The sequence below is a fragment of the Arachis ipaensis genome, chromosome B07 (assembly GCF_000816755.2).
Source record: "Arachis ipaensis cultivar K30076 chromosome B07, Araip1.1, whole genome shotgun sequence".
Classification (NCBI taxonomy): domain Eukaryota; kingdom Viridiplantae; phylum Streptophyta; class Magnoliopsida; order Fabales; family Fabaceae; genus Arachis; species Arachis ipaensis.
In genome coordinates, this window is record NC_029791.2 from 125,572,847 (window position 1) to 125,598,254 (window position 25,408).

General features: G+C 34.5%; 5 protein-coding genes across 7 annotated transcripts in view; 3 read left to right on the plus strand and 2 right to left on the minus strand.

Moving 5' to 3' along the window:
• Positions 1-3,523, minus strand: part of LOC107607959 (calcium-transporting ATPase 3, endoplasmic reticulum-type) — a 15,937-nt gene extending 12,414 nt beyond the window's left edge. The window contains exons 1-8 of the mRNA XM_021108007.1: positions 3,180-3,523; positions 2,746-2,796; positions 2,572-2,605; positions 2,219-2,236; positions 1,941-2,077; positions 1,612-1,686; positions 1,287-1,332; positions 733-851 (exon numbers count right to left, since the gene is read on the minus strand). Of these exons, the coding sequence (XP_020963666.1) occupies positions 733-851; positions 1,287-1,332; positions 1,612-1,686; positions 1,941-2,077; positions 2,219-2,236; positions 2,572-2,605; positions 2,746-2,796; positions 3,180-3,212 (513 nt within the window). The 5' untranslated portion in view covers positions 3,213-3,523. The remainder of the gene's footprint in view (positions 1-732; positions 852-1,286; positions 1,333-1,611; positions 1,687-1,940; positions 2,078-2,218; positions 2,237-2,571; positions 2,606-2,745; positions 2,797-3,179) is intronic.
• On the minus strand, positions 5,492-8,299 carry LOC107606355 (heptahelical transmembrane protein 4-like). The gene is made up of 4 exons (XM_016308413.2): positions 8,086-8,299; positions 7,198-7,456; positions 6,582-6,867; positions 5,492-6,268 (listed from the first exon to the last, which is right to left on the minus strand). Exons 2-4 carry the CDS (start codon positions 7,452-7,454, stop codon positions 5,633-5,635), a joined length of 1,179 nt encoding a protein of 392 aa, XP_016163899.1. The 5' UTR covers positions 7,455-7,456; positions 8,086-8,299; the 3' UTR covers positions 5,492-5,632.
• LOC107608516 lies at positions 8,392-9,630 on the plus strand. Its single transcript, XM_016310286.2, is given in 2 exon segments — positions 8,392-8,794; positions 8,797-9,630. Coding segments are annotated over 2 exon segments (930 nt in total). The 5' UTR covers positions 8,392-8,507; the 3' UTR covers positions 9,440-9,630.
• On the plus strand, positions 10,605-14,026 carry LOC107606356 (ER membrane protein complex subunit 3). Of its 2 annotated transcripts, none has more exons than XM_016308414.2 (9): positions 10,605-10,902; positions 11,274-11,432; positions 11,533-11,626; positions 12,091-12,210; positions 12,330-12,378; positions 12,643-12,742; positions 12,858-12,919; positions 13,097-13,155; positions 13,582-14,026. In XM_016308414.2, the coding sequence occupies exons 2-9, from the start codon at positions 11,281-11,283 to the stop codon at positions 13,684-13,686; spliced, it is 741 nt and encodes a 246-aa protein (XP_016163900.1). In that variant the 5' UTR covers positions 10,605-10,902; positions 11,274-11,280; the 3' UTR covers positions 13,687-14,026. The 2 variants fall into 2 exon arrangements, with proteins under 2 accessions (XP_016163900.1, XP_016163901.1); XM_016308415.2 differs by having other exon boundaries at positions 10,611-10,902; positions 11,277-11,432.
• On the plus strand, positions 20,195-24,604 carry LOC107606358 (GPN-loop GTPase 2). 2 transcript variants are annotated; one of them, XM_016308417.2, is made up of 14 exons: positions 20,196-20,470; positions 20,509-20,524; positions 20,619-20,645; positions 20,757-20,988; positions 21,111-21,155; positions 21,246-21,325; positions 21,658-21,732; positions 22,098-22,201; positions 22,282-22,438; positions 22,541-22,628; positions 23,293-23,365; positions 23,443-23,573; positions 24,070-24,161; positions 24,271-24,604. In XM_016308417.2, exons 4-13 carry the CDS (start codon positions 20,897-20,899, stop codon positions 24,125-24,127), a joined length of 903 nt encoding a protein of 300 aa, XP_016163903.1. In that variant the 5' UTR covers positions 20,196-20,470; positions 20,509-20,524; positions 20,619-20,645; positions 20,757-20,896; the 3' UTR covers positions 24,128-24,161; positions 24,271-24,604. The 2 variants fall into 2 exon arrangements, with proteins under 2 accessions (XP_016163902.1, XP_016163903.1); XM_016308416.2 differs by having other exon boundaries at positions 20,195-20,645.

Sequence of the window (25,408 nt, forward strand, 5' to 3'; positions counted from 1 at the left end):
AATTGATCACTCATTATATTGGCAAGGTGCCTCTTGATTATAGATACAACTGGTGCATGTGAGTGCAATAAACTGATACATAAATGTATCACTATCATAACAACTTAACATATAAGCATGTAAAAGAACTTGCAAGACATATATATGCATATTAGGGAGGAGAGAGACAGAGAATCACATATTTCATATAAGCCTGACTAAATTAATTATGTAATGCTCATTGCACAATACAGGTAGAGGTATCCTCTACTGCTTCTGTCAAACATATGTTCATATGAACAAATAATCATAGCAACATTGAGTACATTCTATTGTTAGCAAAGCTAAATCTCAAAGTTTCATCAAATTACTATGTTAGAAGTGGAATTCATCAATAGGATTACAATAGTAGTCAAATTGTCAAACCTGACAAGCTAAATTCTCGATTTGCCAACAAGTATAAACTAACAATATTACCCACAATATTAAGGATAAATGTCACCTATCATGCCCTCCTCTGATGAATCAGTAGAATGCATCGATTATGTTATATGTAACTACCAAACCATTATCTAAATGCCTGCTAATGTCAACCATAGGTATATTGGCACATGATAATTTTTCAAAATTTTCAGACATGTAAGAAGTAATTGTAGCTTTTTGTAGCAGGAAACATTCAATAGTTCCATTCACATTAAAATATACTACAGCATATTTAATTTCAAACCAAAACAGTGTCAGCTTTCAGCTCTACAGGATTATGCAAACAAACCAGCTAGTTTGTAGGCATTTCATTTGCATAATCAGCTTACCAGAAACTTCCACAATATCACCAGGAACAAGTTCAGTGGCTGGAAGTATAGAAAAACAACCTGCAAGAAATAGACTATCCCATGCTTCAAAGCTGGTACTATCTAAACTTCAAGAAGACGAGCTTTGACCAATTCAATAACTTCCAATAATGTCATCATCACATATTACAAAAAATAAACAATTTGTACTACACTTCACTAGCATTTTAAGTTTCTGTTTTTTATTCTCTTTCTTCCACTAAACATGGAGGAACATTATTTTGATAGAAAATATGGAGATCAGTTTAGAAAAATGTAAAGGCACGCAACAATAATAAACTTAATTAAAATTACCAAGTTTGATTCTAACAAGATTGCTGGGATGAATGAAGACGTAGAAATATCACTTTCTCTACTTATTTATTTGTATAAAGAAAATTTATTTGAGCAAAGTAAAGGAAAAGAGAATAAGATGTACTCCAAGAAGAAATAAAATAAATAAATGATTCTTATTACCATTTCGCAAAACAGTTGCCACATCAGCTTGATAGGCACGCAGCTCCTAAGATAACACAAAAAGAAAGGAAAAGATGAAAGTGAAAGCAACTTGAAACAACCAGCTCTCTAGCATATGAAAAATCCAACCCGAAAATCATAATAAATAAGATGATTTTCATCATATAACAAGTTTAAATTAGGAACAAACAAAAAATTAGAAACAAGAAAGCTTTAGCCGCAAATTTAGGAAAGCTTCATCCAGAGCCTGTTAAAATTGCCATAACTAAATCATTATGAGTAAGATTGTATATGGAGGTCTACATTATTAGTCCTTTAAATTTACCTCGAGAGCTTTTTCAGCATTTGTTTCCGTAATCACCCCCACAGCTGCATTTGCAGCTAATATCAATAGAATAACCTGAACATGTAATGAATTAATGCATGAAAATATCACCTATTTGATAAACCAGATTCAAGTAAGAGCAATCATATAGCAATAGGAAATTTAGTACATTATCCAACTCAGAAACATTACTACAAAAGGAACTTTCTCAAGTCCTCCATTTCCAAATAGTTTATAATTCAGAACATGAAATATTTAAAACAATGATTCTTCACCAAATAAATTGTTCACAAAAAAGCAAATACAACATCTAAGATCAAATATCATACAGAAGGCTCCAGAAATGCCATTAAGCCCGTTTCTCCATTAACTAAAGCCAGAATAAATGATATCACTGCAGCTGCTATAAGTATCTTCACAAGCAAATCATCAAATTGCTTCAAAACCAATTTCCAAAACGGAGCTCCTACATACCAAATTTGACAGGAGTGAGTTAATTACAACCAGAATCAACTGATTTTATGTCATTAAACAAAATAGTTAAAGCAACACATGACAATGAACTAGAGTGAGAATGGAAAGCAAGAACTCAATGTCATATACTTACTTTTATCTTCAGGCAGCACTGGATACCGATTACCAAAGGATACCATGCAGTAAGAGAAGGGGAAATAAATGTTAATATACAACTACATTAGTAAAATATCAACTACTAACATGAAGCTGGTTAACTATATGCTACATGTAAATTTTCTTCTTGCTAGGTTCACCATAATGATTTTTTTATGTAATGTGCCATCAATGAACACAATGAGAACTCCACCATTTGCTTAGAATGCACCCAACATCCAATTTGTTTCAAGATAAAACCACAATTCTCTGATATCTATTTCTTTTCTGTAAAGCAAAAAATTACTAAAGAAATTAATTCATCGGTGCATGGCCATAGAGAAGACATACCGTTTATACCATACAATCGACCATGTTGAACTACCTGGAAAACAAGAGTTGTTTCTTTACTCTGATTGGGTATAAACGAAAAAGGGAAAAAGGAAAGGAAAATCCAGGCACTCCTAAACTTGATCAGACAAAAAAACAAAAGAAAAAATAGCAAAGAAAGGAAAATTGAAGTACCTGGGTATCTGATAGACCTTTAGTTGGGTCGACTCCAAAGTGATCAAGGACCTAACCACCCAAAAAAGATAGAACTCGCAAAGATTTATAAAGATTATAAATTGAGGGATTGCTAAGCAATGTTAAACAACTTAAGTTTCTCCAAGTGCAACCTAATCAGAATTATGCTAGATATATGCATATGTTTGAAGCTTTGCCGCTAAATACTAATGTAGCTGAGAATAGCTTTATCAACATCATCTATCACATTGCTACTCCCTATCGATATTCATACATCTAAATTCAGCTTCCGAGTAAGGAAAATTCGCATTCAATTTGTTTCGTAAATGTTTGCTACCAGATTCAATTATAAAAAAAAAAAAATGTTTGCTTCCAGATTTGGTGAAGAAATAATGCAATGAGATTTTTTGTTAGAAGGTGGAATAGAAAATAACCTCGGGAATAGATCTGGCAAATGCGTCCTCCATGGAAAGAGGATGAAGAATTTGGATCGAGAAAGGCTTTCCGTTACTTCACTTTACTTGAAGAAGGCTTCACACAGAAAGAGAAAGAAAAATGGAGCATGTGGATTTCATACCTCTAACAATTAATTAATTGATTAATCAATTAATTAATTAATTAATTAAAGATGGTAGTTTTCGTTTCACTTTCAGTGTGCACTCTTTCTCTGTGTTGATGCTGATATACTACGGTGATTGCTGAAGCTGAATTGGTTTGATGGTTTCCCTGAAACTCCAGAATCTCCAAATTCGACAGAGCAACACAGCCGTTACGTTCAAGCAACGTCGTATTGGGCCCATTAGTATTTGGATGAGCCTCCTAATTGGACTTGAGGATTTTCTAAGCCCAAACAAGTGGAATTATTTACTCTCAGAAAACAAAAATGTTGGGATTTGTTTCAATAAAGCACCACTTTTGAGTAGGGGTGTTATCGGTTCGGTTTGGTTCGGTTTTGGATTAAAAATTAACCGAACCGATATGTTCGGTTCTTACATATACACAACCATTCGATTTTCTGTTTTTACAACAACGAACCGAATCAACAGTGGTTTGGTTTGGTCGGTTTTTTTTGTTTTTAATTCCTAATGAGAAGAATATGAATCACAATAATTAAAGGTTCAAAATAGTCAATAAATTGAAATAATAAGAGTAAAACATTGAAATGGTTAGGAGTTGAAGATTTTTGTTGTTAGGTTAAAGGTTAAAATGGTTAAAACATTGAAATGTATGCATATATTCGGTTCGGTTTGGTTTGGTTCCGTTTTTATCGAACCAACCGAACCGAACCGATCGATTTTGTCAGAAAAAAACCGATTTTTTTGGTTTTTAAGTCGGTTGTTGTAATTTTCGGATCGATTTTGCGGTAATTTTCGATTCGGTTCGGTAACTTACACCCCCTACTTTTGAGTAAGCACCCAATGACCCAATCCGATCCTGTAAATCTCTTCAAAAAACGAGGTGATTTCTCTAAAAAAAAAATACATTTTAACCAACTTGAATTGATGAATGATCAACTCACTTGTTCGCTTAAATAAATGTCGAAGGTTTGAATCCCGTCTATCGAGTTGAGGGATACTGTGGGTAGCAAAAAATGGACATTTTGGCCTTTAACAAAATTATTTTGGGATAATACTGTTAACAAACTGTTAAATAATAACAAAAATTAGTATTGTAGGACTTGTATTTTTTATTTTTTATTTTTTTAGTATTAAAACGAGACACTTTTATTTATAATTTATGGGGTTTTAAACCCCACACAATTCTTTTCTATAATAGGACTAACTATCATCACCACTGTCAATGTCTTTCTCATTATCATCATTATAATTTTGACTTCTACTATTTCAATTATGCAATTATATCTTGTCATCATCATTATTTCTTTTACCACTGCCAATAACGACATCATCACCATTCTCTTATTTCAGATTCATAAGCCGTATTCATCTAAATTTGTTTGATCTCATTTTATTATCATTCTTATTTAGTCTTTGTTTACATATTTATATGGTCATTTCTTCAAGAATTTTTATTTACATTATTTACGGTCGATAAGTCCTGGTTCAAACTCACTTCTTTAAAGAAATGTGAAAACTCAGGTGAAGTTGACTTTACGTGAAGTCGACTTTACGTGAAGTTGATATCTGAGCATCGTTAGATGAAAATTTAGTCAAATCAATCAAATTATCTAACAGTTTTCAAGTATCATCTTCACGTAAAGTCAACTGCATTTTTACCTTAAAGAAATCATATCAACTCTGCGATTTGAGATTTTGAATACAAATTTTTGAACCGACACCTATGTCAAAGTATAACCAAAATCAAGCGAAATACTATTTATATGTCAAAGTATAACCAAAATCAAGCGAAATACTATTTATATGTCAAAGTACTATTTAATAGAGTTTTTAACACAAGAATGATATTATCATAAATAATTTTATTAGGGATCAAAATCGTTTTTTAGACAAAGATCGTTTTATCTTTAAAAGAACAGATAAGGACTGAATTACAAGTGTACTCACCGTTCTTTCTTTCTTTCTTTTTAAAAAATAAAAAATTGCATCCAAAAAAAATGTTTTCTATAATGATGTTATATTGTGATGGAGAATACATAGCTGTATGATGGCATGGCGCCGTATGTTTGTTTGAATCCTTTTCAAGTTTCTTCACTGTATACAAAAAGAAAATGATGTGTATAATATTATTTTTTGGAAAATTTTAGATGATCAATAAATCCGAGATATGACACTGAAGATTTGCTAGGATTTAATTTCTCAATATCTTATGTATCAAAGTTTAGCATTGATACATGCTTCTTTAATTCAAGAGAGAGAGAAAGAAAGAGAGAAAACTACAGAAAAGATTCACTGCCAAAGTAACCTAGCTAACAACCTTGGGAATCTCTCCATCTGAGGTAAACTAAGCCATCAAGATAGTGTGTGTAAGCTCCTGCCACAACCAATACATGGAATATTTGGTGACTGTGGCCAGCAATGTCAAACTTCCCTGGCATCCACCTTTCTGGTATTCTTGTTGCGTATACTAGAGCTCCCAAACCATAAAGAACTCCCATTAATATCTCATAGCTTGTCGTTTGCAATGCCTCTGGTTGATGCTTGTGGATTATCACCTTGTGCATTATTGGTGCTATCCCTGAAAACCCCATCAAGAAGAAGAGGGTGGCACGGTACTTCCTGAACTCCGATTTCTGGAAGAATGGGAGAAGAGAGAAAATAATGGTGGCTATGCCCATTACTGTTATGAATCCCAAGTACAGGTAGCAGAAGAATGGGTTGCACATGAATGAGTAGTAGACTGTAGGGTAGAATGAGGTTGCAATAAGTGCTGCAATGCCGGCATAGTCGATCCTCAGCATGATGTAGGAAAGGCGCTGTGAGTGGCAAGAAAGAAGGTGGCATGTGCTGCTTGCTAGCAAGCAGAACATTGCCCCTCCTAAGAATGCATAGAATGGCCACCTTGTTATCGGTTCCATCGATACCATGTCGCCTTTCATTGCATTCTGCAACAATTTAACTAGTCGTCAAGATCGAGTACAAATAATTGAAAACTCACGTGCAGGTGTCTTTTAATAGTTGAAATTGTTAGATGAATCATTTGATAGTACTCATCTAACTATTCTCGACTATCAAATTATTAACATGAAAGCAGCTACATGCGAGTCTCTACCCTTGATAACTAACATCAATCATTGTTCATGATTGCTTAATAACTAACAAAGCCTTTTCCACTTAGTGTAGTTAATTACTTCATCCTCATAAGTTTGATCTTTTAAAACATTCTTGAACAAAAATGTTATAGGAATAGGAACTTACAAAGGAATACTGCTCAGGCAAACAATTGGAGAGAACTTGCATGGCATTCCAACCTGATCCTAAAAAGTCCAATGGATAGAGAGATGCACTCAATTCATGTTTGAGTTTAAGGAGATCAGGCATATTAGGCAATTTTGGCAAGCAATCCAAGAGCTCTAGACGAATCTTGTTCAAATCAGATTTTCCCATCATCTCATGCAAGTTTATGGAATTTAAATCAACCATTGGAGCTTTCATGGCAGTGTAAATGGTTAGAAACAGGAAAAGGAAGAATCCAATCAAATGCCTGGAATTAAGCAATGACATCATTAGTAATAAGTTAATAAGGCTAAGCAAAGAAATGCACAAAGATTAGACACTTACAGAACTAACATTCCTAAAGTTGGGATACCTCAAGTATAGTATAGTGACATTTTTATTATCAAAACATAATTTAACTTCTATGCACGACAATGTAAAAAAGTTTTACAATGTTACAACATCATTAAAAGTAATTAATTTCAGAACCATATAAAATTTTACACTCTGAATATATCAAAATTGACACGGAACCTTTCATGTTAATTGATAGCAAAATGAATTTGTACTTTGTAGTTAGAGGGAAAAAAGTACTTACGTCCAAACGTTAAGTGTCTCATTATGAATAGCGAAAATGCTAAGGAAAATCTGTTTCAATGGCCACTCTGATCTATAATAACCCAAGATGTATTCATTGTCCCTTAAGTAAGTTGGCAGTGAATTGTATTCTACAAGCTGATATTTTAATCTTCTCCATAGTGCCAACACTCCCTTCTTTTCCTTTGAAGGTTCAATTACTTCTCCATAAATCATTTTAGGGGAAGAAACCAACCCTTCATATGCACCACCTATCATCTCTGCAACAATGTACGAAACAAATGCAAAAACATATACATATTCAAAATGCCAATTTCATGAAACCAGATCAGAATAGGATTTGCAAAAGCAATATTATTAGCAAAGATAAATAAGGGCTTGCCCACTAATATCTCTTAACAAAAGGATGCACATTTATATCAGTTTGTGACGAAGATCCAAGAAATTATATTATTCAATTCAAATTAAAGTGTCAGGTCCTTTTTAAGCTTCATATATAACAATGATTAACTTTACTCCATCCTTTAACGTTGCGTCAATTACATTATTCTCTATGGAAAAGTTTAGGGGCCAGCAACTTTGTTAAATTCTGACCAGCATATAACCAGCAAAGAAAAGTGAACCATTAGATAAAATCTCACGCCATTAAAACCATCATTGACTATTTGATGGCTACAAATCACAAAAATTACTGTCCCTTAGCATTCCTCGTTATTTATATATATTTCGAAAAATTAGAAAACAGGCCTTTGTTGCCCCAGATACAAATTGATCAAGGTTCTTGTAAAGAATTCATGATTCAGGTGTAATAATGTAAACAGAGTAGAATATCAAATCAAAGTTTATATAAATTAGAAGACACAGCAAGCTTAAGACAATGCATTGGTACCTGAGATAGATCTGAATTCTGAAACGTGGGGAATTTGTCTATTGGAGATGATAAGGTGGTGGCACCAGAGGATGGTGCCTGGGCATGAGTAAGCATACACCAGAAGAAGATCAGCGTTAGCAATTTAAAATAATGGCATTGCAGAACGATTATTGTGACACCTATTACCTATTCCTTAGGTTTCCTTGGATGCATTAAAACTGAATAGGATCTGTTATTTTCTATATAATGAAAAAATAAATGAATGGTATTAGCATGTGTAAGCATGCATGGACCCACTGTTTCCACGTGTCATGGTTGTTGAGCCTCGCCAACACGTACACATCGTACGGTTACAACTGTCACTTTCTCATCTCTCATATGTCACATTCCACACTCCTTTATAGTCCTCTCCCTGCATTCACACCACCACCACCACCACCATGATTAAGACCTTGAATCCTCGCCAAAATCCGGCGAAAACAATTGAGATCTTGTCAAGGTACAGGCCCATAGCACCAAAGCCCGAAACCGATCTTTCCCCAAAGATCAAGCAATCTTCTTACCTCAGAAGCCTCTGGGCTCAGCTCCAGGCCCGCCCCACCAGGACAAGAAAGAGAGGAAGACCACTCCCTTCTTTCAAGAGACAGAAAACTCACATCTTAGGATTTTGTCCCGCCACATGCCACCTCACTCCTCCTCCTCCTCCTCCTCCTCCTCCTCTCCTCCCACTCCAAGATTAGTGACACTTTCACTTCTTCCATGTTCTTCTAATTCTCCTTCTCCTTCCCCTCCCATTCTCAATGAGCTTAACACAGCGGGTTTCAACGTGGCACAGAAGAAGAACATTCCAGAAGAGAAGGATCTTTTGAAGCAGTTGCAAGGAGGAGTAGTCAATGCGAGTAGCGTGAATTGCGTGATAGCGCCGCAGGCAGTTCGAGCAGTTGGATCATGCATAAGTGTGGGGTCCATATCCGTTAGCGAAAACGGAATTCTTGTTACGAAAACAGCAGAGCAAGTGGAGGAAGAGGTTGAGTCAGAGGCATTGCCAGCTGTCATAACAGACTCGAAGAACAGAGTGAGGATGGCCAACTCTGCCTACAGGGAGATGGTGGGTGAGCCCGTTTGTTCTTGGCTCCAGTCCGTGGTCACAGGAGCCACGTGCACCAGTAGGATCTGTGGTGACGTGGCGCTTCATCTTTGTGGTTCATCAAAGGTGCCTATTTCGTCCAATGGATTCTCATGCTGGGTGAGGATCGGGTGGAACAATCAAGGGAAGAAGATTGAAGTCAATTCTTTCTGTGATGTTAACAGATTATCGTGCCAATCCAGGGACTATCTTTTCAGCTGGAGATTCCACACAATCAACATGTAGCACTTCAAAATCAAATTAAATTAATATGTATATATGTAGGTAATAGTATTAGCTAGTGAATAGTGATCACATATATAAGCGTTCTGAGTTTAATGTTTACGTTTATGTTTAGATGTCATGTCACTATGGCAGCATGCTCCCTTACCGAAAATGTTTCTGTTAATAAAAGGAAATAATTTATCCAGGATAGTTGGTCTCAACACATGATCATCCTATCTATATTACTCTTAAATACGTAACTAGTATATATCCAAGCTCAAATTATTATGTTAGATTACATATATGATTAAGAAGACGATTAGGTTAGTATGTTAAAGATATAGTTTATGCATGATTGCTTTTGGGTTTAATTATTACGATAAAAGAACTAACAAATTGAAAAAGAATAACAGAATGAATCATATTATTTCATTCAAATACGTTTTGGAATATTTATCATTTTGTTTGGTTTTTCTTTGTTATTTAAGGTAGTCTTTTTTTTCAAAGATAGGAATCGGATTTAGTATTGGATGTAGTGGTTAGATATTAGAAGTAAAATTTTAGTTTTGGAATATAAATTTTTAGTTTTTTTAGTCAAAAAATAAAAATAGAATAGATTGAAATTTTAATAATATTTATTTTTAAAATATTTTTATCTAATTTTTTAAAGAATAAAATATTGTTTTTGTATCAAAGTAAGTTCTAAAATTGTTCTTAATATTTAAATCGTTCTATTTAAATTTCTAACATTTTAAAATTATCTCAATGTTATATTGCTGTTAGAAATTTATTAATAGAATTGATGTCCGGACAAAATTGAGATGATTTTAAAACGTTAAGAAGTTAAATAAGACGAAAATTTTTGAGACAAAAAAAATATACTAGTTAGCAGAGTTGTCAATTCGCCATAATGCGGGGTTGTGCTAGTTAGCGGGACGGGCCGTTTTATGGGGCAAAGCGAGATTGGGTGGGCCGGTCCGTTTTGTCACTCTTAATCTCTTTTTAAAAAATTAACACTTTTATTAAAATTTGACTTGTATATAACCAACAAAAGAAAAATAAGTAATTTTTTACTATTAGACATAACTCACATTATTAAAAAAATTACTAATAATGACTAATTAATGACTATAAATCACAAAATCTGCTAGCATATCGCTCCTCGGCAAAAATAAATAAATAAAACACTCCCACAATAAAGAACAAACACTAGTACACTTATACCACACCACACCAAACGGCTCCCTCTCGTGTCCTCTGGCTCTCATCCTCACTTCCTCAGCCACGAATCCCGCCGGCCAGGCGTCCGCTCCGAGCCTTCTCCAAAGACGACGTCAGTTTCTGCTCCAGACGCAAGCTCCATCGACGACGCAGCGATAACCTCCTATCCAGCCTCCAGCTCCATCAACGTCGCCGCCGCCAGACTCCCCTCCATCCGTCCTCTGTACGTCTCCTCTGCTTGGATCTGAGACTGCCCTCAGCTGGTAAGCCCTCCCATCCAACTTCCAGCTCCGTCAATGGCGGCGCCATCAGCCTCCCCTCCATCCCTCCTCTACTACGCCCCTTCTGTCTTCTGTGTTCTACTGTTATTGCTGGGACCTGTGTTGGATTAAATTTTAAAATCCACAACCATGTGATGATAATTGTAGATTTCAATTTGTTAGTGTCGTCTATATATATAGTAAAATTTTAGTTATGGATGTGGTGAATTAGAAATTTAGAACGCATTTTGGCAATTATTAGGGAAATTAACCATTTTTCTATCTGAGATCATATTTGCAAATCCCATGCATATAATCGGAAGCTTGTTTAATTGTTTTGGTGATTGATTGAATATTTGGTTGTGATTAATTAGCAGAATAATGGCGGAAGATCTGGTTCTAGATACTGCAATCAGAGACTGGGTGCTGATCCCTCTCTCTGTGGTTATGGTTCTAATTGGTGTGCTACGGTATTTTGTCTCTAAGCTTATGCGTTCTTCCCAAACCCCTGATGTCAAAATTGTCAAAGAAGGGTAATTCCCTCTCCCCATTCAACACTATTATGTAGCTGTTTTGCTTTTTTAATTATCTTTAGTGTAACATCAGAGTGATTTTCTGGTGATATTTATTCAGGCAAGTGATGCTTAGAGCTCGGAACCTGCGTGCCGGAGCGAATTTTATTCCAGCTAAAGCTTTCCGTGCTCGCAAGATTTACTTTTGTAACGAGGTTTGTTTACTCAAATTCCATATGGTTTAGATGTGTAATAATATCTTGATTGAGAGAAATTTAGGTTGCATTTACTGTCTGTTGTTGTGGGGGCAAGCAGTTAAAATCTCGATTTTACATAAAATCGAAGGATAACATTGAAAACGTAAAACATGAAATTGTAACATGATTTGAATTGTAAAATCATTTGATTTAATGGAAATTTTCAGAATCCATTGAGTTGATCAAAATAGTAATATAAAAAAAATGTAAGAGTTAAGTCAAGAATATAACCACTTATGTTGTGCGACTTTACGGCACGATCTTATTTGCTTTTGCTTGAACTTTGTTCCTCTGATCCGTTGCTGGATACTTGAGGAACAAATCTGAATTTTCATTTGACATCTTTACAACATTAGTCCAGAACTAAAATTCTTTACAAGTTAATAACCCTAAACTAGTTGTTACTTTTATATTTATTGAAGGAAAATGGGCTGTTGTTTGTTCCAAAGGGACAAGCGCAGAATCCGCAAGCTCAGATGTTCTCCGATCCAAACATGGCCATGGATATGATGAAGAAAAACCTTTCTATGATCATTCCTCAGGTGTAAAAATTAAACTTACATAGCATTTTTTTATAGGATATTGGATTGCACTCCTTACATGTTACAAATGTTATTTATAAGATGTTGTAATAACTTTGGTGTTTCCTCTTGTTCCACAGACTCTTACCTTTGCTTGGGTGAACTTTTTCTTTTCTGGTTTTGTAGCAGGTAACTTTTTACACTTTGCTCTCCTTCCTAATTTCATCCCCACTCGGCAATTCTTCATTGATTGGAATCTTTTTTCTGTCTGTGCTTCTATATGTTTCTCCAGTGTTTCTGTTCATATAAATTGTCTTAAGGTGTAATTTGAACTTTTTCATCATTGTTAATAACTATGCAACTGGCATTTTACATAGCACATACATTTCATTCCTTATGTTAGTGCCATAGAATCACTAATTTTGTTTTGTTAAATGTTTAACTCTCTTGCAGCCAAGATACCCTTTCCGTTGACACAGAGATTTAGGTCGATGTTACAGAATGGAATAGACCTAAGCACAGTAGATGTTAGCTATGTTAGCAGCCGCTCCTGGTAATTTTCATTTTAATGGAACTTGTGAATCCCCCCTCCCCCCCTTCTTTTTTTTTCTCCACTGGTATCCATCTACTTGTTTCACTCAAGTTTAACTGCTGTGATCACATTTTAGGTACTTCCTCAATTTGTTTGGATTACGAGGATTGTTTAGTCTCATCTTGGGGGAGGAAAATGGTTAGTTATGGTTTGAAAACCGGGTACTTTTATATATGTGCTTTTAGTTATATCCTCTATTTCATGAATTTGATTTTTTTTTAATAATATATTCTGCATGTTTTTCATTAGTTTTCCAAATCTTAGATAAGAATGATCACTAACTAGAATGCTGATGTGTTGTTGTTTTCGCTACAGCTGTGGATGATACACAACGTATGATGCAAATGGGTGGATTTGGAATGGACCCTTCGAAGGTACACACATATGAGTGACTTTATAGGTTTTCATAAATGAGAATATCAATATTTACTCTCTTGTCAAATATGAATTTTTTTTTTTCACTTTTTTATGTTTATGGCATTTCTAATTGAATTCTCCCTCCCCTTCTTTTGGATATTTCTAACAAAAAATGATAAAATCTGTCATATACATTTAGTGTTTTCTTCCTGGGGGAGGGGATGGAATTGTGTGTGCGCGGTGTCATCGTTGTGTAATTTGAACCATGTGTTGAGAGAAGGAAAAAAAACGTGGTCTATGCCCAAGGACTTGGGTAATCTGTGTTGTTATGGTTGTGCTTCAATGATGAAAATGGGAAAATAAATTGAATATAGTAAGGTGTAATTGGGAGTCGAATGAATATGCAATCTAAGTCTTTTTCCCCCTAAAAATTTTGTTTGCAGGGCTTGAGTGCTGAGAAAGACAATCTTGACATAACACAACATGATTGGGCCTTACCAAATTTCGAGCAACGCGCTGAAGCTGTGTTAAGGAAATTTGTCAATTGATCAATGTTATGCAATAGGGAGTTTAATTGCTTGCATTAACAGGAGGATACGAACCAAACGTATAACCACAGCGAAAGATGTTGCTGATCGTGTTGAAGCTATTAGTGTATTTTCAAAGCCAACACCTTTCATTATTATTAGAAAGCACTGATAACCAGAGTTTAAATTACACATTAGTTGCATTTTTTTTTTCTGAATGTCCATAATCATAAGAAACATGATTTTTTCCCATGAGACGTTCAACTTTGTACTGTGTTTTAAGTCATACTACTACTGTCTTTATCCATAACTTGCTGGCTTGATGCACCAACTTTATTTGTGGAAATTATTATTGTTCCTATTATTGTTCCTATTCAAGTATCTCGCTTGGCTGTGCTATGAATGTATATGTTACAGCCGTTTGAAATACACTCTCATTGCAGTGAACAGTGCCTCTTCCATTTAACAACCAACAACTGAGTAGGGATAAGGTATTTGTATTTCCCCTTCCCTCTTAATTTTGAGTCATTCTATTTGCTGCTGCACATATCGAAGTCTTGTAGACGTTTATTCCAAGCTCTATGAGCTCAAAACTTGTGCACAAATCGATTCTCAACACCCTACTTCTATCAGATCCTCTCGCTCTTGTGCATTAGGGATTGTATCAAGCTTGATGAAACATCATTGGATACCCTTTACTATTTTGAACTGTTTTGGGGTATGGTTTTCTCTTAGGATTCATTATTTTGTTTGTATTTTTATTTTTTCCTTCACAAAGGGAAAAACTTTTCAAGCAAATGAATCGTGTGAATTTGATGTTTTTATTCAAATCACTTTTCTATTGTGCTTATGGACGGTATTGTGCTGATTAGCTCTTCCTCACATCAGTACATAACATAAACATAGGCTATATCAACTCCTGCCATCGTGTGTCCCTTGGTTGTGTTGTTTTTTCTCCAAAATAAGCACATTGGATAAGAGTGTGTCCATTTTTTTTTGGGTCTCTTACAATATTACACAACACATTCACACACACTACAATATATAAGTTCTTTTTTCCATCAGTGAGATTTGAACTCGGATGTGGTTGTTTGGGAAGCATATAAGATGCCCACTTAAATCAAGCCTTCCAATCACAGAGTGTGTGTCTTTTAGCTATCTTTTCTGGATTTGATTTTTCTTAGAGGATGAGATTGGAATTTGTTTGAGAAGATTGTCCACTTTGTGTGCTTTTGCCATGCTTGAGGGATTAGTACAAAACAATTGCTATTCATCTTAGTACATAAATTTGAGTATAAAAATAAAAAGAAATAAATTTGCACTAATTTTCTTTATGAGATAAAAAATCCTAAATCGTCTTTCATTTATCGATCATTTTTAGTGTAAAATATACTTTTTATTCTTAACATTTGCGATATTTTTTAAAATATTTTTAATGTTTAGTTGCATTCAATTTTGTCTATAACATCTTCAGTTTGTGTCAAAAATATTTTAGACGTTAATTCCATGTAAAATATTAGGAATAAAATTGAAACTTCCAAAGATAGTTTTGACACAAATTTTAAACGTTAGAGATAAAATTGAATGAATCGAAAAGGTCGGAGACAAAATTAAATGAAATTAAATGTTAGAAATATTTAAAAAAAATTACAAATGGTAGAGATAAAAAGTATACTTTATCCAAATTTTAATATTAAAGTAAACTATGTAAAAAAAATACAAGTGATTTATATAACATTCATCTAAAATAAAAAATAGTTAGACTAAAATTTATGAAATCATTAAAATTTAGATTGGTGCTACAGTACAAGTGTTTTTGTAATCAAGTTCAACCAAGTCGGTGCAAAGTCCAACGAAAAAAAAAAAGCGCTCATTTTTCACGCTTTTCTCGGTAGACAATTTTTTGTTAAAAAGCACATAAACTTATTGATATAATACAAATTTCAAAGCATATCACACAATTTTACATATAACAAACTTATTGATATAGTACATAAATTTTTGCACATAGTGCACAAATTTTTGTTGCAAATGTATTTTGTTAGTTGGATGAGCCACTATTTTAGATATGTGGTCCTCCAAAAATTTCAATGTTGCACATCAAAATTTTTTATGCTATGCACTAAGATTTTTGTGTTGTACATCAAAATTTATGTATTGTGTGTATTTCATTAGTATGTATATAAATTTTTACATACATCATACAAATTTTTTTTTACATAACACACAACCTTTTGTTGCGAATGTATTTTGTTAGTTGGGTGAGTCAATATTCTGGGTATGTAGTCCTCCAAAAATTTATGTGTGGCTGAAAGAGTATTATCGTCAGTTAAGAATTTTTTTCTCGGTTAGAGGAAATAACTTCATTGCAACTATAGTTCCAAACCGACAAATAATACTCAATCAAAGTTTAATTTTGGTTGTTACAAGTCCAACCCAATAAAAATAACTGAGAGTATTAATCCCGGGTCGTTCTATCTAGGAAATGCAATCGAGTGCCTAATTATTGGTTACGAAGTTCAAGGGGGTTTAGGGTTGTTAAAAATGCAAGGAAATAATGATAAGAAAAGTAAAGCAAACAATTAAAGAAAGCAATTAATAAGGAGAGACATTCATGGCAAGGATTAAGAATATAGGCTTTCTATCCTAATTATCAATCATAATACAATAATTAACAAGAGTTAATCCTATTTAGTCATCTCTAACATTAGAAGAAGGTATAATATTATCTTTACATGAGAGAAAGTCAAATAAGACTAGTTAATCTCAATCCAAAAGTTCTAATCAACTTACTAATTAAATTAGCAAGAGATTAGAGTCAATGAAACAAAATTAACTAACAACTCTAGATCACCAACATGAGTTGGGTATTAATGACTCAAGATTGCATAGTTTCTCTTTCCAAGCCAAGAATGCTAAAAAAGCTACACTAACATCCAACCAAGCATTTTGTTAAACACTTGGAAGGCATAAAATAAAAGTATGGTAAAATTACAAGAATAATAAAATCTACCACTACCCAATGCAAAAAATTAACACTAATAACTCAAGAAAGCAATAAAAGACATGGAAATATAAATTACATTAAAGAAAATCCAAATCCAACAAGAGTTCATCAACGTAAAAAGAGGCATAAAAAGGGAAATTAACAAGAAAAACTAAGAGAATCAAAGCAATTGAACAAGGAAAAGTAAAGAGAATAAGATGAAAACAAGAAATTAAACCTAGATCTAAGAGAAATTAACCTAATTCTAAATAGAAGAGGGAGCTTCTCTCTCTAGAAACTACCTAAAGCATGTTTCCTACACTAACTAATTGCTCCCCCTTTGTCCAATCTTCAATTCTGCATGAAATAGCCTCAGAAATGAGTTGGATTTGGGCGTGGGAAGCTCAGAAATCGCCCCTAGCGAATTTACTTTAATGAGGTCACGTGATCAGCGTCACGCGTGTGCGTGGTCGACGCGTGCGCGTCGATGACAAATTTCCTCCTCACGCGTACGTGTGGGTGACGCGTGCGTGTGGCCATGAATGTCCTTCTCACGCGTACGCGTAGATGACACGTGCGCGTGACTCTCAATTCTCCAAATGCTCATTTCTTCATGAATTCTCCACTTTCCATGCTTTTCTCTTCACCTCTTCCATCCAATACTTGCCTTATGAATCTGAAATCACTTAACAAACATATTAAGGCATCGAATGGAATTAAAGTGAATTAAAATTGACAAATTTAAGGCCTAAAAAGCATGTTTTCACTCTTAAGCATAAAATTAGGGAGAATGACAAAAGCATAATATTTCATTGAATAAATGTGGGATAAGTTGATAAAATCCCCCTAAATTAAATACAAAATAAACCACAAAATTAGAGTTTATCAGCGGTACATCAAACTTTCTGTGCTATGCCCCAAAATTTGTGTTGCATATCAAAATTATGTACTATGCATATTTTATTGGTTGGAAGAAGAAGAAGATGAATACGACGAGGATGATGATGATGATAATAAAAAAGGCTGAAGAGGAAAAAAAGAGAAGAAGAAATTAAACAACAACAACATCAAGCAGTGGTGGTAGTGACGACGATGACGGCAGTGGCAACAGCGATGATGACGACGACAATAACGAAAGAAGAAGAAGAAGACCTATGTCCGAAAGAGAAGAGCGCATGAAGACTTGGGTTAAAAGTTTGGTTAAAAAAAGTGCTTGAATGTCTAGCATTTCTGTAAAATTTATAACATTAGGTACTTCAGCCAATTTGGTTGTTGTAAAAAACTGTCTGACAAAAAACTAATAAGAAAACTGGTTAAATTGATCGTTAATTGGTGAATTATGTAAATTGGTCTGGTTTTTAAGGTCACAGAAATTTAGTTAAACACTTTGTTCAAAAAATGCTTGGTAGCCTAACATTTCTGTGAAATTTATAATATTAGCTCCTTTGGCCAATTTGGTTGTGATAAGTCTAACAAAAAATTAATAAGAGAACTAGTTGAATTGATAGTTAATTGATGAAATGTGTAAATTGGTCCGGTTTTTAAGGTACAACGGATCAGAAGCCTATCCTATGAACTACGTTATTTAAATTTGATTTTTTTTTTGGTGACTTAAAAGAAAATAAACAAAAACTAAGAAAGAAAAAAAAACAAGAAACTGCTTAAGAAAGGCAGTCCCGCTGAATACTACTCTCAAACTTCTTCCAAGGCAATGAAAGCTCTACTTGGGGAGAAATAGTCCTCATTGCAGTCTTTGCCATGATGTCTGCTACTGTATTTGCATCTCTCAAGATCAACCGAAGATCAGCACGCCATTTCCAAGACATGATATCTCATTTGAGTTAATACTCATTTTGGTCTCTGAAATTGTAAGTGAGTTTTAATTTAGTCTCTGAAATTTCAATTGCCTCTATTTAGTCTCAAAATTTTGTAAACGTGACCCGCATTAGTCTTTGGATAATTTTTAGCACACAAATGTTAATGGAACGCTAACCTGAATAGGCATATACCACGTTGGAACTTATAAAATGACGTCGTTGTGGTTTTAGCGCTTAAATAGCCAAAAAGCGATGCCTGATCACTTATTTTGGGAAGAAAAGTTTCAATGAAACATCACTTATGATGTTTTTTGGCTATTTAAGTGCCAAAATAAAAATAACGTCATTTATAGAGTTCAACGTGATATTCGGATGTCAGTGTTTTGTTAACGTCTGTAAGCCAAAAATTATCTCAAGAACTAATATGAGTCACATTAGCAAAATTTAAAGATTAAATAGAGACAATTGAAACTTTAGGACTGAATTGAGGCTCAAATGCAAGTTGGGGATCAAATTAAATATTATCTCTTTAAATTTTTTAATTTTTTCTCTCACCTTAAACGGCTGAACCCACTCACCCTCAGTCCCTCATACATGATTCACTAGACCCCTTCACTTACCACCAGCAGCCCTAGCAGCCACCTTCTCCATCACCGAATTGCTCTCCTCGGCCAGAGGGTGCCGTTGCCGTCGGGATTGGGACAGACAGCGTGCCTTCGTCGCCAAAAATGGTCTCTGCAGTTCGGCTCTCTTCTCGACGTCGCGAAGGTCTGCTCGGGCCGGAACTCTTCTCCTTGCCGTCGCGTCTCTCTCTTCAAGCTCTCTCTCTTCGAGCTCATTCTGTGTCACTCTCACCGCGAACGCCTCTCCTCATGGTCACTTCTGTTCCACTGCTCGACCATCACCTCCTCGCGAACGCCTCTGCTAGTTGGCCGTCTTCCCTTCTCCGGTAAGCACTCCTCTAGACCTCCACTGCTTCTTCACTCTTCAGTGAGTTAATTTTTATGATTCTGACTTCTGAGTTAATTTTGTTGATTATTAATGGTATCTTGTTTTTATTTGTTTCAACATTATAGTTGTCAAAATCAGACCAAACCGGTAAATTAATTATGTAATCAGTTCGGGTGATGCATGCAACCGGATAAGAAAGAAAATCGGTTTGAACTAGCTGGTTTGGTGGAAAATCGGAGAACTCGGATCGGTTCAAATTGAAAAAATTAAAAAAAAGTAAAGTAACAATTAGGTCATTGAAGATTTTAACTTCGGACTAATTAGTCTCTAAAGATAAAAAAGTACCAATTTGATCCTCTAGGATAACAAACAGTGTTCATCAATTAAAACTTAACGGTGATACTTATATGTACTGTTAATTACTCTGACATATCTATTTATAAATGATAGTCATGTAGATAACAATTTTTGAAACAAAACTTCACTTATTTTAATAGAATTTGTGATAAATAGAAAACAATTGATAAAAGGCATATAAAAACTCAGAAGATAATAAATATTTCACTGTTCAAAACTATATGATTTTTCTACTCATGTGACATGAACGAGACATGCACCACTGTAAATAACAAAATATATGGACAATTCGATTTCATGTTACACTATTCATTGATATATACATGTCCAACATTTGTTCTAATCTAATTAATACTTTTTTTTTCGTCAAAAACTAATTAGTCCGAAGTCAACATCTTCAACTATCTAATTATCACTTTAATCTTACAAAAAATACCCCATCCCCAAACGAAACCCTAGCACTTACTCCCTCATTCTCCTTCCCTTCAGAGTTCAGAGAGACTGAGACTCTCCCCCATCCTTGTCTCCTTCAAGCTTCAGCTCCACCTTGCTACTCTCCCCCATTCTCTTTCGTGACTTCATCCTTCCTGGCCTCCTGAAGAACCGAACGGCTGAACCCACCTTCCAAAACGGCAGCCACCTCAGCTCTGTCTCTGTCACCTCGGTTCACCGCCACGCCGCCACCGCACGCTCACCTCCGTCGCCGCGCCTCTCGCCGGATCCACCAGCTCTCCTCCGCTCGCGTCTCCTCCTCCGGCCGCCTGCATCTTGCTCGCGTCTCTGTCTCTGTCTCGAGCTGTGCTTCCTGCAGCCTTGAGCTCTCTTCGTGGTGTGCTCCACTGCTCCACTGCTCCACTCTCTTTCCTGCCGTGAGCATTTACTTGTTTTTTCAGTTTTTTTTTTCCGTGAAATTTCTTGTGTTATTGCTGTGAATTTTATTGTTGATTGGTTGATGAGCTGATTAGAAATAAATATGGCAGGGTTGAATTGAAATGTTGAATTGGTTTTGAATTGCTGAATTAGTTGAATTGGTTTTGGATTGGGTTCTGACAACTATGTCCAGAATAGTTGGTTGTGCATTCTGGGAACTTTGATTTCTTTTATTTGAAAGGAAGAAACGATGGTTTTTGGGCAAGTAGTTGTTGGACCTCCTGGCTCAGGCAAAACAACTTACTGCAATGGCATGTCTCAGTTCCTCAATCTTATTGGAAGGTTAGCCTGACTCTTTATGGGGGAACAGGATTGAATACATTGTTTCGATAGTTGGATTAATTTTACGTTTTCTACTAATGTGGGTCTTGTATTAACCTTGTATATTTTCTTTGTGATTGCAGGAAGGTTGCTATTGTCAATTTGGATCCTGCTAATGATTCATTACCGTATCCTTCTCTACAATTTTTGTTATCCAGAATGTTCCATTTTAGTTGTATGTTCCAATTGATGTGTTTTCCCTTAATATAAAAATATAGCTATGAATGTGCTGTGAACATTGAGGAGCTTGTGAAACTCAGTGATGTAATGGTGGAACATTCTCTTGGTCCAAATGGGGGTAAGCCTAATACTTACATAGCTTTTCATGTTTAATGTGTATTTTTTTCTTCTTAAACTGAATTCTATCTGTTTTTTGTACTGCAAAGTGTAAACAATTGAATTGTGTGATGGACTGTTTGAAGTGTAGACATAGGACGAATGTTTTCTAGATTTTTTCTTTCTGGAAGCATGGATTCCAAGAAATCTAACTAGTTGCTTAGTGTGCAAGTTAATGGTTCTAATAAAATGTTCTGTGGATATGTTGCACTACCTAAACCCTAAACATAGGGTTCAGGTTTATATCATAGTCTCAGGCTGCACAGTTTGAAGTTTCTCGTCTTTTACAAGCAGGTCTCGTATATTGTATGGATTATATAGAGAAAAATATCGACTGGTTGGAAGCAAAATTGGAACCACTTCTAAAAGGTTGGTTTGCTATTATGCCATATTGTATAGATCTAAATGCTAAAAAATAAAAATTACTGGCATTATCCATAGCAGACTACAACCTGCTATTATCTTGCTTTGTATGGCTTTTTTTAACTCATGTGCCACCTTTTTCAAAACTTATTATCAAAATACCATCTTTTTATAACTATTACGCAAAGCCACCCTTTTACCACAGTGACAATTGATTTGCTATTTTTGTTTTAATTATGATTGTTTATAATAATATAGGAAGGGTGGCATGAGTAATTAATGTCAGAAGAGTGACATTTGGTTAATAAGTTTCTGAAAATGTGGTAAATTATGTTATCCATAGTGGGCTGACAATAGTATTAACATTTCAGATCACTACCTACTCTTTGATTTTCCTGGCCAAGTGGAACTCTTTTTTCTTCACTCAAATGCCAAGAGTGTTATCATGAAACTCATTAAGAAATTGAACCTAAGGGTATAGTTCTTTTCTTTGCTTCTTGTGATATCTAATTGTGTATCAGTTTGAGAACTTAATCTTATGTTCGCTCTATGCAGTTAACAGCAGTGCATCTGGTTGATGCCCATCTTTGCAGTGACCCTGGGAAGTATGTCAGTGCATTGCTTCTATCCTTATCAACAATGCTACATTTAGAACTCCCTCACATAAATGTCTTGTCAAAAATTGATTTAATTGAGAGCTATGGGAGGCTAGGTGCGGAAATTACTTTTAGAATTTACGGTTTAAATATATATTTGTTGATGCTGGTTATATTTGGCAAATTTCAGCACTAACTTTGTGATTTGACTGTTGCAGCCTTTAATCTTGATTTCTATACAGACGTAGAAGACTTGTCATATTTACAACACCATCTTGATCAGGATCCTCGCTCTGCGAAATACAGGTGGGATTTGTTCTTGGAGATTCTTTTACCTACTAGCATGTTTTGGATTCTAATATAATTTTGATGTTTTGTGACTATTGTTTAAAACTTTTAACTGTTTTCTTTCTGAAGTCATAGAATTCCACACTGTACTGTATTGTGTAATTGACTTGTCTACCATGAATCTATGATCATCTGCCATGCTAAATAACTGCTTAATGAAAATTTGGAAATGGTGGAAGTGGCTGTTTCAACTGGATCCATGGAATTTATTTTGTTGGTGTACTTCTGTAAACTATAATAATGAAGTACACTGACAAAATATATTTTTTTTATTTCATGAATTCTTTCTCCTGTGATAGGAATGGAGTGTCCTCTAACGGGTGTTTGCCAATTGGAGTTTTGGATGGAAAGGGAGAGAAGAGAATAGTTTAAAGCATAATGTATTTTTTACTCTTCAGACCCTTCCCATTCTACCCTTCCCCTTGAAAACTTCAACTCATAAATGCACTCTTAGGGTACAACCTATGAAATAGAACTGACTCAATAAGAAACCAATGACCAACAGATTGATGAAACATTTAGGATATGGAATTGAATGTTCTGATCCTTCCATCCTTGCATAGAATTTCTGGTTTATTATACACCGACTAGTTCTTTTTACGAGTAATCTATATTTTTGCAGAAAGCTCACAAAGGAATTGTGTGAAGTTATTGACAACTTCGGTCTTGTGAGTTTTACAACCTTAGATATTCAGGTACATAATATTTCTCTGGGTTCTTTGAATGTGTTCATGGCAGAGTTCACAATCCTAAACCTAGATTTCCTTTTCAGGACAAAGAGAGTGTAGGAAATTTAGTGAAGCTGATAGACAAAAGCAACGGGTACATATTTGCTGGCATAGAAGCAAGTGCAGTTGAATTTAGCAAGATTGCTATTGGTCACAATGATTGGGATTATTACAGATATCCTTGCTTTCTCGTGATATGCATATTTTGGATTCATTTACCTTTTACCTCATGGCTTACACTAGAAAATTTCATCACTTGCACATGTGCATTATGAAACTTTACTATCCAGCATTGCATTTTTCAGTGTGGTAAAGAACTTTTGAAAACCTTAATGAACTTAACCATATTTTATAAGTTCATACAAAAGGTTGTGATATTAATATTTGATATTAATTTAAATTGAACTGCATTGTGAATATAAATCTGATGTGAGAACATGACATTGCTACCAGCTACATTAGGAGAATTTTTTTTCTTTTTATTTATCGATTTACAATCTGGATCAAGTTTTCAACGTTAAATGATAATTCTAGTAAGGGTTAAGCGCTAGTGCTGTACTTTTATTTAGTGGCATGTCACAAATACATTGCATAATTTCCAGTAACTATATTACTGGAGGAGGCTTTACTTGAAATGTTTATTCCGAGTTTCCCTTGACTTAGCAATCTACAGTTGCAGCAGTGCAAGAGAAGTATATGAAGGATGATGAAATTGATTATGATGATTAATATGGAGGAACATTGGAGAGAAAATGACGCGTTGGTGAGTATTGTTACTTTCTTCATTACATATAAGTTTCTTTTATCTTGTGATTCCGTGGCTTATTAAACACTTGATACGCCGTACTGATAGTTTGCGACTATCACTGCAGATAGTGCGATGCCGATTTCTGTAGAGTTTGATTTTCTCTTGGGAAAATAATGAAAACAGGGAGAGTAGAGCATCTGCATTTTGGTTACATGGCTTGTTCAACACCAACAAAAGCAGCTATAAAAACTCTGTACATGTTTGTGGGAGGTAGGACCAATTTGTGAAAAAGAGATATCATATTGTTTTATGTCTCGTTGACATCAGATCTTAAGATTATAGAATCATTAAATATAACAAGGTTTTATGCCAGCAGCCAACACATCTAATTTTATTATATCTGATATCCAAATTACATTTTGAATGAACTCCACCAACGGTTGAGAGTGTTTATTTTAGCCTTTTATTTATTTACATTTTTTTATTCACTGAACGTAGTTTTTAGGAAGTATTCCACTTATATGCAGCAGGTTGGTATACTATAGTATATTATAGGTATATTATATAATATTGTAGAGATTCAAGTAAAGTCTTTATATTGATATATTACTACTAGTAAGAATGTTGTAGAATTGTAGGCTTATAACATATAACAGGACTTCAGGAGTTCAAAACAAAACTCTGAATGTTAAAGCCTAAGAAATTTCAGTGGACTGAAAAGCAGTGAGAATGACGAATTGAAGTTGAAAAACACAAATCATCCTTATTGATATAGGGATGATAATTAACGCAGATACAATATGATTATAAAAAAGTGAAAGACTTGTATATAGTTTTTATGTAAAGTTGACCGTTCTAAATTGTTCTAAATTATTTGATGATTTGACATTTAATTAAATTATTATTTAAACTATTATCTATTATCAATTTTATATAAAGATAATGTACATAAATTTCCACTTTATAAAAAATATTTTCCACAATTTCAGAGATATTATTACTGTTAAATATATTTATTTTTGCCAATAACGTCACGAATGTCGTGGCTACTAATAATTTAATTTAGTAAGAAGTTAAATGAGTTGACATAGTTGAAGCAGTCAGCCGATTATTTATTTATTTATTTATATTTTTTGGTTGAGCAAGTTTGCTATTAACTGTTGGTCACCGGGTGCTCTATATGACCAAGTCATTCAGAAAGCAATGCAAGTAACAGAAAAAAAAAATGATAATTGTTGTGTATCTAAAACTAGTGTACTAGT

Coding starts and splice junctions, on each gene's coding strand:
- LOC107606355 (XM_016308413.2), bottom strand. CDS start 7,454: ATGATAGGTGGTGCATATGAAGGGTTGGTTTCTTCCCCTAAAATGATT. Junction 6,868..7,197: donor GAGACACTTAACGTTTGGAC/GTAAGTACTTTT, acceptor GCTTAATTCCAG/GCATTTGATTGGATTCTTCC. Junction 6,269..6,581: donor TGCCTGAGCAGTATTCCTTT/GTAAGTTCCTAT, acceptor AAATTGTTGCAG/AATGCAATGAAAGGCGACAT.
- LOC107606356 (XM_016308414.2), top strand. CDS start 11,281: ATGGCGGAAGATCTGGTTCTAGATACTGCAATCAGAGACTGGGTGCTG. Junction 11,433..11,532: donor GTCAAAATTGTCAAAGAAGG/GTAATTCCCTCT, acceptor ATATTTATTCAG/GCAAGTGATGCTTAGAGCTC. Junction 11,627..12,090: donor AGATTTACTTTTGTAACGAG/GTTTGTTTACTC, acceptor TATTTATTGAAG/GAAAATGGGCTGTTGTTTGT.
- LOC107606358 (XM_016308416.2), top strand. CDS start 20,897: ATGGTTTTTGGGCAAGTAGTTGTTGGACCTCCTGGCTCAGGCAAAACA. Junction 21,326..21,657: donor TTCTCTTGGTCCAAATGGGG/GTAAGCCTAATA, acceptor TTTTACAAGCAG/GTCTCGTATATTGTATGGAT. Junction 22,202..22,281: donor TTAAGAAATTGAACCTAAGG/GTATAGTTCTTT, acceptor CGCTCTATGCAG/TTAACAGCAGTGCATCTGGT.